Source organism: Solanum dulcamara, chromosome 5 (assembly GCF_947179165.1).
Source record: "Solanum dulcamara chromosome 5, daSolDulc1.2, whole genome shotgun sequence".
Lineage (NCBI taxonomy): Eukaryota > Viridiplantae > Streptophyta > Magnoliopsida > Solanales > Solanaceae > Solanum > Solanum dulcamara.
The window spans coordinates 498,846-516,347 of NC_077241.1; the positions used below are offsets into that span (position 1 = coordinate 498,846).

The 17,502-nt window shown below is 30.3% G+C and overlaps 3 protein-coding genes across 5 annotated transcripts; 1 reads left to right on the forward strand and 2 right to left on the reverse strand.

Annotated features, from left to right (window-relative positions):
- Window positions 1–806: 806 nt before the first annotated feature.
- LOC129890291 (GDSL esterase/lipase At5g41890) lies at window positions 807–3,813 on the reverse strand. 3 transcript variants are annotated; one of them, XM_055965862.1, is made up of 5 exons: window positions 3,516–3,813; window positions 2,904–3,034; window positions 2,561–2,818; window positions 1,680–1,938; window positions 807–1,086 (listed from the first exon to the last, which is right to left on the reverse strand). In XM_055965862.1, exons 1-5 carry the CDS (start codon window positions 3,778–3,780, stop codon window positions 848–850), a joined length of 1,152 nt encoding a protein of 383 aa, XP_055821837.1. In that variant the 5' UTR covers window positions 3,781–3,813; the 3' UTR covers window positions 807–847. The 3 variants fall into 3 exon arrangements, with proteins under 3 accessions (XP_055821837.1, XP_055821838.1, XP_055821839.1); XM_055965863.1 differs by having other exon boundaries at window positions 2,561–2,803; window positions 3,516–3,812; XM_055965864.1 differs by lacking the exon at window positions 2,561–2,818 and having other exon boundaries at window positions 3,516–3,810.
- A 2,563-nt stretch (window positions 3,814–6,376) lies between these two features.
- Window positions 6,377–10,475, forward strand: LOC129888639 (probable lysophospholipase BODYGUARD 3). Its single transcript, XM_055963583.1, has 4 exons — window positions 6,377–7,240; window positions 7,608–7,936; window positions 8,081–8,280; window positions 9,999–10,475. The coding sequence occupies exons 1-4, from the start codon at window positions 6,670–6,672 to the stop codon at window positions 10,327–10,329; spliced, it is 1,431 nt and encodes a 476-aa protein (XP_055819558.1). The 5' UTR covers window positions 6,377–6,669; the 3' UTR covers window positions 10,330–10,475.
- A 3,918-nt stretch (window positions 10,476–14,393) lies between these two features.
- LOC129890293 (transcription factor MYC3-like) lies at window positions 14,394–16,223 on the reverse strand. The gene is made up of 2 exons (XM_055965865.1): window positions 15,614–16,223; window positions 14,394–15,184 (listed from the first exon to the last, which is right to left on the reverse strand). Exons 1-2 carry the CDS (start codon window positions 16,209–16,211, stop codon window positions 14,415–14,417), a joined length of 1,368 nt encoding a protein of 455 aa, XP_055821840.1. The 5' UTR covers window positions 16,212–16,223; the 3' UTR covers window positions 14,394–14,414.
- Between the last annotated feature and the right edge of the window lie 1,279 nt (window positions 16,224–17,502).

Below are 17,502 nucleotides of genomic sequence, written 5' to 3' on the forward strand. Positions count from 1 at the left end.
CCCATATCTCCACTTCTTTTTTTTTATATATTACCAAAATAATTTAATCTGTTAATCTTATTCCTTCCACGTATGATCGCTATGATTATAACGACCTCTAATTGTATATGCACACTCATACCGCATGTCCACAACAATTTCCTCGAATCATACAATTTAGATAATGATAAATTCGACTCTTAAATCAGTCCGTAACACAATGTTTAAGTGTGAAAATTGATAAATAGATTGGGGAAAAGAAAAACAGAAACAGGGCAATAAATGAAATAAATTAGTGACACTAAAGCAGGTCATCTTTCACATGCCAGCCAACCACTATAGGTTCTCTGATTGATATCTGAGTCCTAATAATAAAACAATATTTGATCAAACAATCCTGAATTTTGTGGAAAAAAACTTAAAATTGTTAGAAAAATGACACTTTTATTCCTATATAACACATGGAGTATTAATTTTCTTCTTTTAAATGAGCTATTTAATTGCAACTTCCAACAGCTAAACATCTAGTTGACTAGCACTCACATTCACTAATATTTGGTGTAATTAATATACTGTTCCTCTTTTACTAATTCCAACTCAGCATGTTCAATTTTTGTCATTTTTGAGGATGAGAGCTTAAGCAATTCATTCAACTATGCAGACAATTTCATTTAAAAGCTTCGATAACAACAAAAAGAAAATATCAATTGCTTAATTATATTATGCTTCGACATGTTCTTTATAAGTGGACCTAATTCTTTTTCATAAGCTAAAATACGCAATCACAACACTTTAATTACTTAATTACATTAAACAAATTAGATAAGTAGTAGCAACAAGTGTAAGTAATATATATTATTTTCCAATACTAGGAAGCATAATTGTGAAGGTGAAGAATGTTAATGGGAGAAATTACAGTAGGATCACCATACAAGAATTTTTTAGCTATTATAACATTAGCAGCTTCTGTTGGATGATAAGCATCCCAAAACACATACTTTCCTCTGTCTTCACACATCACAGAGCTTGTGTTCCCATTTTTCCCCTTGTAACAAACGAATGGTGGAAAATATCCTCCACAACATGGTGCATCAGCATTCTCAAATCCTAAAAATTTCACAAAACAAAACATTAATGTTATTAAATGATTAAACGCTCATCGGGTCGGATTCAGAATTTGAAGTATATGATAAAAATTGGATTTCTAGTTCAATAGTTATTGATTTTCTTAATACAAATACATAATTTGGACAAAAGTTATTGGGCTCACGTGAATCCATCTATGTTGCACGGACTCAACAAAAATATTGTCATCAGCTGCGTGCCGGATCCTTAAAAAATAGTGTATTTTTGAAGGATCCAATATAGGTGCGACAATATTTTTGGAGTGTCTGAGCAATTCAGAAATCCACTACTTTAAAGCTAGATTTGCCTCTAGTTAATGGTGTTGAAGTGTCTGACCAACTTTTAGATGAGTCAATCTTACTTCAACATGTTAATAGAGCAGGTAACAAGTTATGAGTGCGAGTCTCACCCTCATCCATTATAATGAATTTGCATGTGCACAACTCAAAATAAATTAAAAAACAACCAAGCCCACACGTCATATTAAAAACATAATGTTGTAAATAAAGAGTACTATGTATACGCTAACATTCTGAAATGAGATGGTCACACAATTCAATGGCAAAAAGACGTACCATGTTGTTTATAATTTAAAATGATCTCTCTGAAAACATCATAGGAATTAGCATATATGAAGATGGCTTTGGGTTCCATGTCTTTGTTCAATCGATGTAGCTCCATCTTGAGTTTCTTATTGTAGTTTCTGATTAATGTATTTACCTCCACAGAGCATTTACCCTTTGATATTAATCCAATAGCACGAATAAATGGAATACATCCAAGAGGTCCAACTCCAACTACTACAAATTTTCGAGCCCCTAATTTATGCAGTCGCTAAAAAAAATTATTTAAAAAAAGGTTAGAAAATTAGCTAAAACACTTATTCAAATTTATGATCCTAAAGATGACATATATAATTTGTGTGTGTGTATTTTTAAAAGCTTTGAAACTTATTAGAGGTAAAAAGTGAATTTTTAGTTAAATTGTTTTTCAAATTCAGAAAATTGCTGCCCCTCCGTCTCATTTTAAGTAAAGGTATAAACATTTGGAGAGTCGACCAGTTTTTTTTTTTTTACTACAACTTATCAAACTTTTATTTTTAAGTATTTTGAAAAAAAATATGACTGTAAATTTTATTTTTCGAACTACGAACCAAATTTACATCAAAAATCAAGTATTTTGATCTCGTACTTCAATTTTCTTTACATAAATTGAGATGGATGGAGAGTATTGTTTTTGCAATAGACTCAAAAAAAGAAAATGTTCACACATAAATTGGAAAGAAAAAATACAATACTCCTTTTGTTACTCTTTGTTTATCTTATTTTTCTTTTTTAGTTCATTTCAAAATTAATATTTCTCTTTCCTTTTTGACAATTCTTTAATTCTAACTTTCCAATTGACAACTCTTAAATTTCGTGTCACCATAAAACCAGACAAACAAATTGAAACGCACCTGAAGGTTCATAGAGAAGTTAGAAATTAGGAAGTCTTGGAATATGGTTGGAGAAACCTTTTCATCACTCATAAAAGGGATAGATGGTTGGAAATAGTTTATAAAATCGTTAGACCCAATTGTTATAGAAAACATTGCTTTCTTTAAGAATTTCTTTGCATTTTCCTCTCCCATTGAATTCACAATGTATCTTCTGCTTTCTTCAAAATTGCTAATCTGTTCACTTAATGGCACTCTCCCTATCTGCAACAATATACACTATTATTGCTAGTAACTCATCGATCGGAATTTTAAAATATTTTTACCTGCTATAACATGTTAAAATAAATAGATTGGTACTAACAAAAAGAGTTCCGGTTGCATCCAAAATTCCTGAAGAACCTGAAGCATAATTAATTCCAATATGTGTTGCATTTGACTCCACATTTGGTGCTAAATATGGTGGAGGAAATGAGTTACCTCCAAGAGCTTCACCTAAAATAAAAAGATTGTTTAGTGACCAACAAGGTATCTAGCTAATTGTCACACCCTTTTTAGTTTGTTCTTTTAAAAAAAAATAGAAATAATTTAACTTTAAAATTCTCATTTTACTGTTAAATCAGATGATTTATAGCCACATAAAATTTCGTGCTCAATCAAATAGTGTCACATAAATTGGGATGAGAGGGGTAGGTTTTAAGCTATGGTCACTGAGAAAATCGAATTTATTTATCCCTCAACAATGTAAGAATTTTCCTGTCCGACAACGGGTTTTCCAACAAGCCTTACGAACTTTTTAACAAGTAATTGCAAGGTTAATTCCTACCTTTATCAAGTTACCACGAAATGATGCCTATCATAGAAATTTACATGTGATTAGCTTATAAGTGACTTGATTTCAAAATATTTTTTACGTTCTGATCAGTATATAGAACTTAAATTGAATAATATGAATAAAGCTAAGTATCAAAATTACCAATAATATCAGAAATGGTGCGACCATTGGTGAATCTTCCGGTGGGCTTGCCTTGGGAAGGTTTAAAATCTATGCCATATGGAGGAGAGTTAGCTTTGGAGAGGCTAAACAAGAAGTTGTTGTTTCCAGCATCAACCAGGGAATCTCCAAACACAAATGTAGCAGTTGAAGCAGAGGAACAAAAGGGCAATACATCAAACATTTGGAAAATGATCAATATTAGTATTGTCATAGTGAAAGTTGCAAGATCATGAAGGATGTACATTGTTTCTATATACTATGTTATTACTATATATTACAAGAATCATATAAATATCAACAAGTATATAAATATATCCTAAATAATTTTGTTGAAGTGGTAAAATGTCAGGCACTTTGCATGACTTGCTAAAATAATTAACATTGTACTAGTACCTTTGAAATGGTCATTGTAATCTTATGAAATTGATACTTTATTATATCCAACGTCATATGTGAAGCTATTTGAAATGGTCATTATTATGATCTTCAAAATTTGATATCTAACGTCATGTTAGAATTTGGGCAAAAATTACTAAATTAACATGAACCCATAGGTTAAACTGTGGATCTGCCTCTAGATATCTAGCTAGTACTGGTTAATCTAAATTCAAGCCTTGTAAGAGCTATCAAAGAGATAAACACTTTATATCAAGAATTTCTCAATTTCACCTTTAAAACTTGAGACGCTTTATTAAAGATTGAAAAATCCATTCATCCCACCCCACACCAATCCATCATAATCGAATACTATTGACGAAGTAATAAAATATTTATATTTATATTGGATGGAAAAAGACAGCTTTTAACAAAACTTTCGAAATACTTTGATAGAATAATATTTTTTTATTTAAAAAAAATGGCAATGATGTGAGAACAGTTAAGTTGCTTTCAGGAGCCAAACAAATTGTCTAGCTAGCTACCTGCCATTAATAAAAGGTAGAATTTGGTGAGATCCAGTAGTTGCCTAAAACACTAATAAACAGGACCCCTTCACATTCAGCTTCCCTCTTCACCACAAGAAAATAAGTGAACAAGTTTTAATTTGTGAAATTAATTAAAGAGCAAGACTCTCTATTTTCTCCCAATATTTTGCTTTCATACAAATCTAGCAATAAGTGCCATCGATTGTATCCTACGTTATAGTATGAGCATGATTCGTAAAGATTACAAGTTTCAAAAGTCTATTATTTAAAAATTACGTGTTTAATTAAATAAAATCACATAAAATGTATCTAAGGAAGTATTATCTAAGAGGAGAAATAGAAATAGTAAAAGATCTTTGTGAAAAGTACCATAAGAAAGTCATTTAAAACTTTTGTACTCCCATCATGTTATACAAAAAAAGAAAAATATAACTCAGGATATAAAATAGAGTCTCTTGCACAAAGTATTCCGTATTTATGTAGGGTTCAGTGATGGACGAGTGGAGTAACAGTATAGGCAGTGGCCTATAACATAAGCATCAATGGTTGATCTACAACTCGATCCCTTGAAATATAATAAATTACACAATAGTTTTATTATTGCTTCTAGATTCCTCACAAAATGAAACCTTTTAAAGTCAACAAGCTACAATATTTATAACTTGGGTCGGGTTGGTTGTGTGGGGCTGGCTTTTGCAGTTTGTGGGGATGGCAACTGCCAATTCATGTGGCTGGGGATACTTAGCAATTAATACAAGCAGGTTTGGAGGGCTCATCCCATTGTTTACAAAACTTTAGCAAACCAACGTGGAATTGTGGTGTAGTGATGAGACTGCTTCACCCTTAATCAAAGGTTTTCGGTTCAAGTTTAGTTAGGGCTCCACGGACTCTGAACACCGAGTGGAAAACTCAAAAAATAAAATTAGCAAGACCCTTTACTATTTTAAGGGCGCAAGTGGTTCATTTGAACTTGTTCATCTAAGAATTTTACTATATACTAAGTTATTTTGTAAGAATAACTTTATGTTTTATATTCTCCAACTTGTCTAAGTTTATGCTACAAGTCATAGCGATTTAGTGCTCCCTTGGATAAAATGTGAGTGTTTATATGGATAACCTAAGCTCATAAGTTAATTTTATTACAGCTATTGGAATGAATTTTTGTAGAAACACTTTACATCATTCTAACTAACAAAATAGATTCCAATATGTATTTCTAAGTTATACATACATTAACAATGTAGAGAACGATTTAATTGGTTATAATAGGCTATCACTATATTCTTCAAGTTATATATAAATTAAACCATTTATTATGAAGAATTACATGTTGTTATGGGTCAAAGATTATGGTGGATCGAGTAACAAGTACTCCTTCCTCTTTAGCTAAATATCTTAGTTTCGAGTTCTGAAAATGGAGTGGCCATTGATAGGAATCATTTTACCCTCCTTTAATTAATCTAACTTCAAAGCAGGTAATGATAATAATAATAGGCAAAAAAAAAAGTTAGTAGCATTTTTTTTTCTTTTTTTGGTTTTTTCATCCGGTGTACGGTATCCTAATTGGAGCTCGACTAAATTTGAATTCGCACAAAAAAGTCCAACATTGTGGGGTTAAAATGCTCCCTAACAAAGGTGATTTTGTACCCAGGGGACTCGAATTCGAGACACCTCTAATTAAGAATGAATGAGTACTTACCACTACACCACAAGTTTGTTGGTAGTTGCATTTCTCCTATCTGCATAATATCCTAATGTTATTCTCTGAGAGGTTCAACCACCACCAAACTTTGTTTTGTTAGTCTCTAGCAAACTTTTTCAATGTAACATTAATAGTTCACTCATTTGTTTACGTGTCTATATTTGTCTATCCCTCTTTCTTCCTCCCACCAAATTTTGAAAGAGAGAACAACCCAAACCCACACGTTATCCTCCCTCCAATAAAATCCAAACAAACAACATTTTGTTGTCATTTTATATATGTATTCTATTTTGCTTAACTTCTCTCAACATAATACGTTTCCTTTTTATGGTATTGTGAGATTATTATTTTTTCTTGTATTTGTATTCTTAGTGTCATTAGTTGTTTTGCAACATCTAATGGCACTAGGAACTTTAACATAATCTTTGTGACATACCAAAGCAGGGTAAAAACACAATCTTTGTGAATCTTGACACCCTCCAATTTCACTCTTTTCAGACAAATTAATATGTCGATAATGAAAAACACCAAATTAACATTCACTATGGCGGGCAGAATATTGAATGAAGTCATCAGCTTCTTTGTGTTCACAGTCCTTGACGTTGTTGATTTTTTGCTATGTTATACTTACAGAGTAATTGATTTTATAGTCGAAGCAGAGTGGAAGTCCTGTTACTGCTCGTCAGCTAAACAAGCCATAATGAGCGGTGGCACAATCATGGTCTCCGAGACCAAGATTGTGTGTCTGACTTCTTCTTCTTCTTCTAGCCGCAATAAATTGCAGCTAGAAGAGATATCAGACACACTGTACACACGATCCTCGCTAGTATCTGAAGTGTCGAAATACACAGTGAATGAGCTCAAAAGGCTTAAATTAGAGAATGCCCCAACTTTGAAAACGGGAACTCTGCGCTCAACTTTCACTGTTAACTCAACCATTGTCGAAATGCTGCAAGGCAAAATTGGTGGCCAGAAATCACATTCCATTCCACGATGGTCGGATTGTGATTGTAAAACTTGTAATTCTTGGACTGCTTCTTGCAAAGATTCACTTTTTGTACATGTTGATGGTGCCAAAGGTATGTATGATAAGTAAACTACTCTTCTCACCTAAAATAAGTGTCGTTTTAACCAAATCAATTTGATACAGAATCTGTGTCGCTTTAGAAAATCAAAAAGGCCTTCATTACTATTTTTTCAAAATCTACTATTACTCAAGATGAAAGGTAATTTGAGGAAATATAACGAGTAATTTAGTCAAATAGCCAATGTTACTAAAAGAAATTTTAGTAATTCAGTTGGTTGACTACTTGAATTTATTCTTTCTCCCCATTTCCATTTTCAAAAATAAAAAGTAATAATGCTACTAAAACGACACTTATCTTGAACAAAATTAGTACCTTTGTGATAGTTTAACGTATTTTATTTGTGTTAATAAAAATACAGAGAACGTACAAGAAAATGTGATTTTCATACATGGGTTCATATCATCATCAGAATTTTGGACAGAGACACTGTTTCCAAACTTTTCAAAGGCTACAAAATCGAGGTATCGATTATTTGCAGTGGATCTACTAGGATTTGGAAGAAGTCCGAAGCCAAATGAATCACTTTACACCTTAAGAGAGCATCTGGACATGATTGAAAAATCAGTGTTAGAGCCATACAAGGTGAAATCTTTCCACATTGTGGCACATTCATTGGGATGCATATTGGCGTTGGCACTCGCTGTAAAGCATCCTGGCTTAGTTAAATCCCTCACTTTACTTGCACCGGTAAGACACCAACATATCCAAATTTGTCCTTAGTAGTAATAAAGTTTAAATCTCAAATCCACCTCATAATATTAAAGGAGTTCACATACGACTTTATTAGTGATTGATGTCATTTATTTTTCTTTTGTTATGACAAAATGATAGCCATATTTTCCAACGCCAAAGGGAGAACAAGCAACGCAGTATATGATGAGAAGAATCGCGCCAAGACGAGTATGGCCAGTGATTGCCTTTGGGGCATCGCTAGCTTGTTGGTATGAACATGTTAGCCGAACTATTTGTCTACTCATCTGCAAGAACCATCGCTTATGGGAGTTTCTCACCAAACTCCTCACCAGAAACAGGTGTGTTATGTGTTGTGTGTGTATGTTTATATTGTGCAATTTTTTTCCTACCAACACTAACCATATATTTTGTTATCCCTTTGTCTTTGTCAAAATCTCTAATTTAATTAGGTTTTATTGTCCAAACTACCTTATGCATCACTTTATAATCTTCATACTAGTACGGTACGCCACCCGCCCTACTTCTAATGATAGATAGAAAGGGTGGGAGAGGGGCTGAAGGACGGCAAAGGTACAATACGGCGGATTCATTAGCTTAAACCTATTAATTTAAGTTTGTTAAAAAGTCTCATATCAGTAGAGGGATGGGAAATTGGTCTCCTTATATGCACTTGGATAAACCTCCCCTCATGAGTTAGCTTTTGGGATTGAGTTAGGCCCAGGTGTCATATTTTTACATGATATCAGAGTCAGATTCATCCCAATTTATTTTTCACTGATGTTGGGCCCCATTTATAAGTGTTCACGCTCCAGTTGAGGTATGGGCATGCGTGGGAGTGTTAAGAAGTCTCACATCGGTAGAGGGATGGAAAATTGGTCTCTTTATATAGATTTGGACAAACCTCTCCTTATAAACTAGTTTTTGAGGTTGAGTTAGATAGGGTCAGATATCATATCTTTACAAAGTTGAGTAAAGTCAATCCAAAATTGTTCTTTACATGATATGATATTATTCACTTTGGACCATGCATGCACTATTGATAACACTAAAAGACTTCATTGATAAAAATATTAATACACCTTAGTTATATATAACTACTTTTTTTCTTTTCTTTTCCTACCAATGTGAAAGCTAATTTGTACACCCAATACACCATATCCTTGCATTAAATTAGGAAGCAACACACAACAACCTCCTTCATAACTCTATACATTGCTTCTAATAAGTGTCCATGCCAAAAAAAAATGATATAATGGAGGTTGCTTAAATCAAACAACGCCCCACCAACTTGCATCTACTGCTACAACTCCCTTTTTTTCTGTTTTGGTTTTCCTCCTTTTTGGGCATGACCATCCTTCTTTTCTTGGTCAAACATTTTATTATGTCATTCATGCCACCTAGTTAGATTATCTTATATCGTTTGTTTTTATTAGAGATTTTTATTTTTATAAAATCGGAAAGAATTATTTTCTTTTATTCAATTGATAAGTGATCATAAAAGATTATTTCCTTATTTTTGTCACAATTAATGGTTGATTTGTGATTGGTTGTCTTTGCATTCATTCTCTATAATTAATCAATCCGTATAAATTGTCAGCCAAGTCGGTTCTTGACCATTGACCCAAATAATAACGTAGGACAGTGGAATTACAAGAATCACATGGAAAAAAAAAACTTGTTGGATCTATATTGTCGGTATTATTTTAACATATTATAATAGGATATATACTTATTTTTACAAACTTACCAACTACTAATGTTTATTATTGAAATTCATCTGTAAATTTTTATGAGTAAGTGATTGCATAAATATCTTTTGTATAAGTACATAGAACTTGTACTAGTCATGAATCTCTTTTTTATTCTATAGCATTAGTTTCTTGAACGCAATGTTAGATCATTCACTCTCGTGTTAGAATTTTAAAAAATATGTGATATAACATCCAATACCCTGGACCAAGTAAATACAAAATGCGTCATGCATCGAGATCCTTTTTTATTTTAATATCTTGTTTACTTATCGTGAGAATGATCGATCGATGTTAAATATATACAGGATAAAAACATACTTAGTAGATGGATTCTGCTGTCACACACACAATGCAGCATGGCATACACTACACAACATCATTTGTGGTACTGCTGGAAAAATAGAAGGATACTTAGACATGGTGAAAAATCGTCTAAAATGCAAAGTCACAGTGATACACGGTGAAGACGATGAGCTTATCCCCGTTGAATGCAGCTACAACGTACAGTCCAGAATTCCTCGTGCTCGCGTTAACGTTGTCAAGAACAAAGATCATATCACCATTGTTGTAGGAAGACAACAAGCATTTGCTAGAGAACTTGAAGAAATTTGGAATAATAATTCCATAAGTAATTGATTAATTCAAGATCCTAAACAAAATGTCATTACTCGTTATGTACGTACGTACCATCATTTTTTTTAAAAAAATCATAAGTTAAAAACGATATCCAATGAAGCAAAATTAATTTGGATATAGTGAAAGCTTTATTGGGCTAGTTTTCATTTCCTTATTTATTTTGGGTTGATATGGGGCCACAAAATATATTATATCAGTACTATCATTATTGGAATGTGTGAACATCTCATTTTCTTAGATTTATCAGACCTTAATTTGATCCATTAAAAATGTTGCCTACGATTGTTATTATAATAAAACAGTAGATTTTTATGTAATTTTATTCGATTTAAGAAATCCATGCATGAAATATATATATATATATATATATATATATATATATATATAATAAAGTGAAGAAATAGATGAGAGCTCTATATATATTTGGGATGCCGTGGCTAAAAAAGACCTTATAGTTGGCAATGCTATTAATAGCTCTTTCATCATTAATACCAGCTAAGAAATTAAGATTAGTAGACTATATAGTACTCTAATAATAACATGGTGGAAAATAATTGAAGAATAGATGCATTGGCCAGTGGAGGTGCACAAATAGGTGATCTTATTACTGAAATTCTTAGAGTTTAATTTCTGTGCATATAAACTTTTTGCACCATCAAGTGATCACTACTAGGGGTGTATATGGATCGGGTTGATTCGGATTTTTTACAAATCAAACCAAATTATTTGTGTCGGATTATTAAATCTATAAATCAAACCAAACCAATAAAAGTCGAGTTTTTCGATATCAATTTTTCTCGGATTTTTCGGGTTTTTTTGGATTTTTTCGGATTTCTCGGGTTTTTTATAGTATCTAATAAAAAGCACAGAGCAGTGCTTCTTAAAAAGAGTTCTAGTACAAAATATCAAGGAAAAATTACTAGAAAAAATACTTTTTAATAAATAATTACTGATTTTAGTGATACTTTTTATTTATTACGATTTATAGCAATATCTAGCAATATTATGATATATCTACTATGTATTAAAAGTGAATTGTGCATGTAATATAAATGTATTATAAGTATTTTAAAATATATTATACTTGTTTGGTAAGAAATTGACACAATGTATTATAAATGTATTAAAGTATGTGATAAATAAATTATTCATGAATAAAAGTTGTATTACATGAGTTTTATAAATTATTCTCGCTAATATGTATTAAAATTGTATTATAATTGTATTATAAGTGTTTAGTGAAAAAAAATATTATTGTTATAAATAGTAAATATTTTCTTAATGTAGTACATTTATGTAATAAGATGGAGGCAGAACACTGTTTGAAGTTTTAACTTTATAAGATGGATTTTTTTTGTATATTATTTAGATGGGCTTCTCAAGTCCAAATCTAAATGTAAGAAAGAAAACAAAAATTATGAAAAATTTTAAAAAAAATATTTATAAATTATATTTTAATAAATATTTTTATGTATAACATAATTTAAAAGTAGTATATCTATAATCGGGTCGGTTTGGGTTTGGATTGACTTTTTTAGTTAAAACCAAACCAACCCTATAATGGTCGGGGTTTTTTTCCAAACACCAAACCAAGTCAAACCAAATTACTAGTCGGGTTTTTTTTCCGGTTTGGTTCGGTTTGTCGATTTGATACGGTTTATCGATTTGCCTTGTACGTCCCTAATCACTATAATAAAAATAATTTTTAGCGGTAACAAATATGTACATTAACGAAGAGAGTTATAATTTTTATTGACAATAGTTAATTGTTATTAGATTTAAAAATATTTATAAAGAATGTTAATTGCCTTTAAAATATATTTTTAATGATAATTAAGCTATGATCGTTAAATTGATTGTGGTTAAAAATTATTTTTGGTGCAGTGAGTTAAAAGTGACTTCTAACAAGAAGTCAAGGAGTCTATCTTCAATAGTTTTACTTGCCTCCATTATTTTCTAATGCGATCCAACTTTCAAGGAAGCAAATAACTATAACTTAATTTTAAAAATTATTTAATTAAGTGATGATCATTTAAGGGCATATAACGAAATCAAGCACCCTATTTATAATATTAAAGGATTATTCCACTTATGGTACCTCTTCAAATTTCAAGGCACTTATTTTTTAAAAAAAATCATTTATTCAGATTTTCACTTTCTAGAGTACTGATGTGGGATTTGACTTTGAGCCTTAACACGTATATTAATTACTCCTTTCGTCCATTTTTATTTTTTTATTATATTAAAATTAAATATTCAATAATATTTTTCTAATTTAAAAAATCAATTAATTAAATATGATATATTCAAAGAATAATATAATAATATTACTCTAATTATTTATTATTTTTTAAGATATGTGTCAAGTCATTAAAGACGAAAAAAGTATAATAACAAAAAGAAAAATATAAAGAAGGCGACATAAACCAAACCTACATTCCTAATTTTGCTAAAGACGGCATAATAATTAGTCAATCAAAGAACTAGTTAGTAGGATAATTGTTTATCATACACCTCAAATAGCAAAAAGGAAAGCTATTTACAATTAGTGCTATTAAAGTAAAGGAAGGAGGCTCTAGCCTTATATCACAAAAATTATACTAGCTAGGGTACATCAAAATCCTAGGCGATTTTTGGTTTTATAATCCTTTACATATATATTTTTAGTTTTATGTCTTTTTTATCAGAATTTTTCATTTTTACATATAAAAAAACAGAATCATTTTATAAATTTCTCGAAGTTTAAAATGTGGAGTTCAAACTTCTGATTTTGAACTCCAAGATAATTCCTAGAAGATACTAAATTATCAGGCCCAAACACACGTTATTTTTGCGTGGAGAATTTTTCATATAAGAATGAATTATTCATCCTTCTTATTTCTAGGGTAATTTGGACAAAAATCCAACACACACCAATTATGTATTTTCACTACTATCAATATTCAATATATGGACTAGGCAATTCCTAATCTCCACCTTTGGAGGTTAAAGAAATGTTCTAGTTCTAGTAAAATAATTTTTTGGTATTTTTCGTATTTAGTTAGAGATATTTTGATATAAATTTAATTTAACATTAAGAATTGGCTAATGATTAAATGGAAATTTACCTAAATGTACCATATTTAGAAAATATTTATTATTTATAACTATATAATTTCAATACAAGTATAATTTACTTTTAATATATAGTGCTGATTATTTATCAAAATAAGCCTAATACATTTTGAGACGCTTACCATACATATATATTGCATACAAAATTTACTTTTATACACAGTTTAATATATCTATATTACAATTTACATGCATAGTTTGTTTTAGTTACATAGTGCTTCTTTTTTTAAAGCAAAACAAGTATAATACATTTTAATACATATAGATATTACATATATAATTCACTTTTAATACATAGGACAGTGACTATAAATGGTAAATATTTTTTAAATACGATATATCAAGATAATAAATAAAAATTATATTTAAAGCAATAAATATTTTATAAAAAGCCCTTAAAAAGATAATTATTCCAAAATTAAATAGTGATCAGAAAAGTAAGTTATTTGCCAATTTTTTCCCTTTTAATTGTAATTATTTCTCTTGGGCCATTTTACATAAAGAAAGTCCAATAAAATTAAAAATCCCTTTTAATAGAAATCCCTTTTACCTCATTACTAGTTTTTTGAATGTAAACTTTTCTCTATCCTAGTTATTTCTACACTCTATGTTTATTGCTTTGATATGAACAAATAGCAAAATAGTAAAGTTGATCAATCTATTAATGATTTCTTAATGATCTTATAAAATAGAAGGTGCTCATCTAATATGGGACGGAGGGAGTAACTTATACGTAAGAACCAATTTCTTCACATGTAATCCGTAATTTGGACTGATAAATTCTGTTTTGCACTTTGTTATTAATGATTATTCTTCTTTATTACATGTATATATAAACTAAAGAGATGATTCTTTTTTACTATACATGCTTATTAAAGAAAAACGAACACACATACATATATATATATATATATATTATGATCTAAATTACACAAATAATAACTGAATAATATATGCTTAGTACGTACAAATTAATTCTCAATAACACTTAGTTTTGTAACGACAGCGGATTTCAACGTTTCCTCATTTAAAAACTCTTCAGGAACCCTAATCACGATATCTTGAAGCATCAAATCTTTAACACTGGAAACACTTGCGTGATAAATCTGAAATTCTAGTTCCTTCATCGCGTTCATCAATCGCGTACATGGATAATTCATATCCAAAGATTGAACCCGAATCACAGCTTCCGATCCTATAATTTTCACCTCGATTTCCATCCCATTTCGCTCCCCGTTAATGTCTCTCCTTGAAAATAATGACTTATTGTTTGCCCCATCAGTTACAACGGAAGACGCACTATGAGAATCGTGTTGCTCCATAAGTATAGGTTTTTTATGAGGTTCGATTAATTTAGATTCTAAATTTTTGATTTTAGCTTTGAGTTCATTGATATAAGTAACTGCGTCACCTAGTAATGAAGCTTTGTCCATTTTGGACACGTACGGTACTACGCTCCGTAGAGCATAGAATCGATGGTTCAATTTTTCCCTTCTTTTTCTCTCAGCCTCTACGTGAATATCCATTGCCATTTCTCGTCCTATACTGCTCGAATCAGCCTTCTTTCCTCGTTTTATTGACCGATTGACAACATTGTTCATCGTTGAAGAGTCATCGTTCTCAAAATCTGAATCGCCCGATTCAATTATTAGATTTTTGATAGACATTTCTTGCTTCATTGTTCTATCTTCTTGTTGGGGTGATCCATCTTTTACAACCTTCTGATGATCTCTCAATGTTACTGTTCAGACATAATGTAATTAATTAACTAAAAGTGTATTTTTCTCGAACAAATTTAACCTTTTAAATAAGACTGTGAAACAGAATTAATGTTCAAACTCACGTAAAGAAGCATGTTTAGACATAATATACTTAAATAGTTAAAAATGTACTAATTAATTCTATCATCTTTCAAATTTAAAATGATCACATAATGTAATTGAAACAAAATCAAGTTCACTCGAAATACCTTGATTGATGGGTAGATGAGAAATCGTACTCATGTTATTGTATGATCCAAATAGAGACTAATGAGTTTTTATATCAGTCAAAAGCCTTCATTTCTTTCTTAATTTTTGTATAGTGCGATTTAAATGAAACATATAAATTAAAAAACGACTAGATAATTCATCAGATGCTACATCAAAGGTCGAAATATGTATGTACGTACCTTGATTGACGGGTAGATGAGAAGTCGTATTCATGTTATTGTTTGATCCAAATAGAGACTTAATGAATTGAACAAATTCCCAATTTTCTTGAATAACATCAGTGGAACCAAATTCAACAACACCAGTAGGTGTAGAAATACACACAATCGTACGAATTCCATGCAAATCAGCTTCTTTAGCTCTTTCGCAATTATAAAGTTGCAATTCATAATAACTAGCTAACCACACATGCGAGGCCGAGGCATAAGTTCGTACAACGAGTTCATCCTCGGCCACGAAACATTGTGGCATAGATACCATATAAAACCACTTTAAATTTGTAACGTTATTATTAGTATCATTAATACCATCGAAACCAAATTTCTTCTGAAGCTGATGATATTGGCCATGGTCTGTCTTCGAGGAACCTGTGTCTTTAGTTCCGCGAAAATGGCCATTGCCCCAAGATAAAATGAGACGATTATTCACGTCTTTCGATGCTTGCCAGAATATGCCATAAACCCACCATTCTTGACGATTGTCGATTACATATTGAAGGATTTTTTGAAGTGAGTTTGGCTGTGAAGGAGTTGATGAAGTAGAAATTAAATTTTCCATTTTCAAATTTCAACTACTACAATTTTATTTTATTTTTTGGAAAGTTAGTCAAGACTTAAATATACGTGCAAATCGAAGGAGTGGCACCATTTTCACGTGGTCTTAACATTATTTTAGATTTTTTCCTTTTATGAACCTTTATTCCATTTTATATATTCTCTTTCTTTACTGTTTCAATTTATATGATATAATTTGATCGGACACAAAATTTAAAATTAATTAAAATATAATTAAACTTGTTATCTTAAATATATAATATTATACGGAGTAATAATATTTTTATTATAATACTTTTGGAATTTGGTCTTAAACATAACATATCATTTGTGTATGTATAAAAGATTGGTATTAAAAGTAAAATGAAAATTTTTAATGATTTTCAAATTTAGAAAGGTGTGTATCCTTCTTTTTCAAACAAATAAAATAAGAAAATAGTGTGATTGGTTTTTTTTTTAAAACAAAGAGCGACACATTTTTAAATTTCATTTTTTTAAATTTTGAATTTGCTATTTAATCTTTAATAATATGTTTCTATAGTCCTAAAAGAAGTACTTTTGATACGTACAAGGAGAAAACATTATAATTATATATGAAGAATTTGAGGGAATATAACAAATTATTGCACTAACAAAGCCAAAGGAGGAATCTTTTAGCAATAATTGATTTCATACGCGTATTTAATAGACCTTTAAAACAAAAAAGGTATGCAAGTGCCCTGACTTAATTATTTATTTGCGCCTTGTGTTTGCTTTTCCTAGTGCGTCTGGTTTTTAAGTTGTATAGTACTTAAAATTTATATTTAAAAAATAAAATATGAAAAAAAAAATTACTACGTAGACAGTATAATTTTTTTAAATGTCAATTATTGAACAATTAAGGGGTCGTTTGGTTTGGTTTGGATACAAGTTATGATGAGATTAGTTATGGTAGGATAAGTTATGTTAGTTGAGATAAATTATGATGAGAGTAGTTTTTATGCTTGTTTGGTTTGTCATATTCAAAATTGTATTCTTTGCATAATTTCTAAGAATAAGTAGTTTGTTTACAAAAATACCCTCTACCTTATTTAGTTTATTTTTTACATTTTCTTTGCAAGCTTTAGTTATTCATTCTTAAAAATAAAATTGTCATCTTATTTAACTTAAATATTTGGTGCATGCATTTGTGCCGTGTGTTTTTAAAATTAAACTTTCATCTTATTTAACTTAAAAATAAAACTACCATCTTATTTAGCTTTCAATAAAATTTACATCTTATGTAGCTTAAAAATAAAACTTTCATCTTATTTAAC

Excerpts from the sequence above, each read along its gene's own strand:
- LOC129890291 (XM_055965862.1), bottom strand. The coding sequence starts at position 3,780 with ATGTACATCCTTCATGATCTTGCAACTTTCACTATGACAATACTAATA. Across the intron at positions 3,035-3,515 it reads CACCATTTCTGATATTATTG|GTGAAGCTCTTGGAGGTAAC; the intron begins GTAATTTTGATA and ends TTTTTATTTTAG. Across the intron at positions 1,087-1,679 it reads TTTAAATTATAAACAACATG|GATTTGAGAATGCTGATGCA; the intron begins GTACGTCTTTTT and ends TGAAATTTTTAG.
- LOC129888639 (XM_055963583.1), top strand. The coding sequence starts at position 6,670 with ATGTCGATAATGAAAAACACCAAATTAACATTCACTATGGCGGGCAGA. Across the intron at positions 7,241-7,607 it reads ACATGTTGATGGTGCCAAAG|AGAACGTACAAGAAAATGTG; the intron begins GTATGTATGATA and ends ATAAAAATACAG. Across the intron at positions 7,937-8,080 it reads CCCTCACTTTACTTGCACCG|CCATATTTTCCAACGCCAAA; the intron begins GTAAGACACCAA and ends ACAAAATGATAG.
- LOC129890293 (XM_055965865.1), bottom strand. The coding sequence starts at position 16,211 with ATGGAAAATTTAATTTCTACTTCATCAACTCCTTCACAGCCAAACTCA. Across the intron at positions 15,185-15,613 it reads TCATCTACCCGTCAATCAAG|TAACATTGAGAGATCATCAG; the intron begins GTACGTACATAC and ends ATGTCTGAACAG.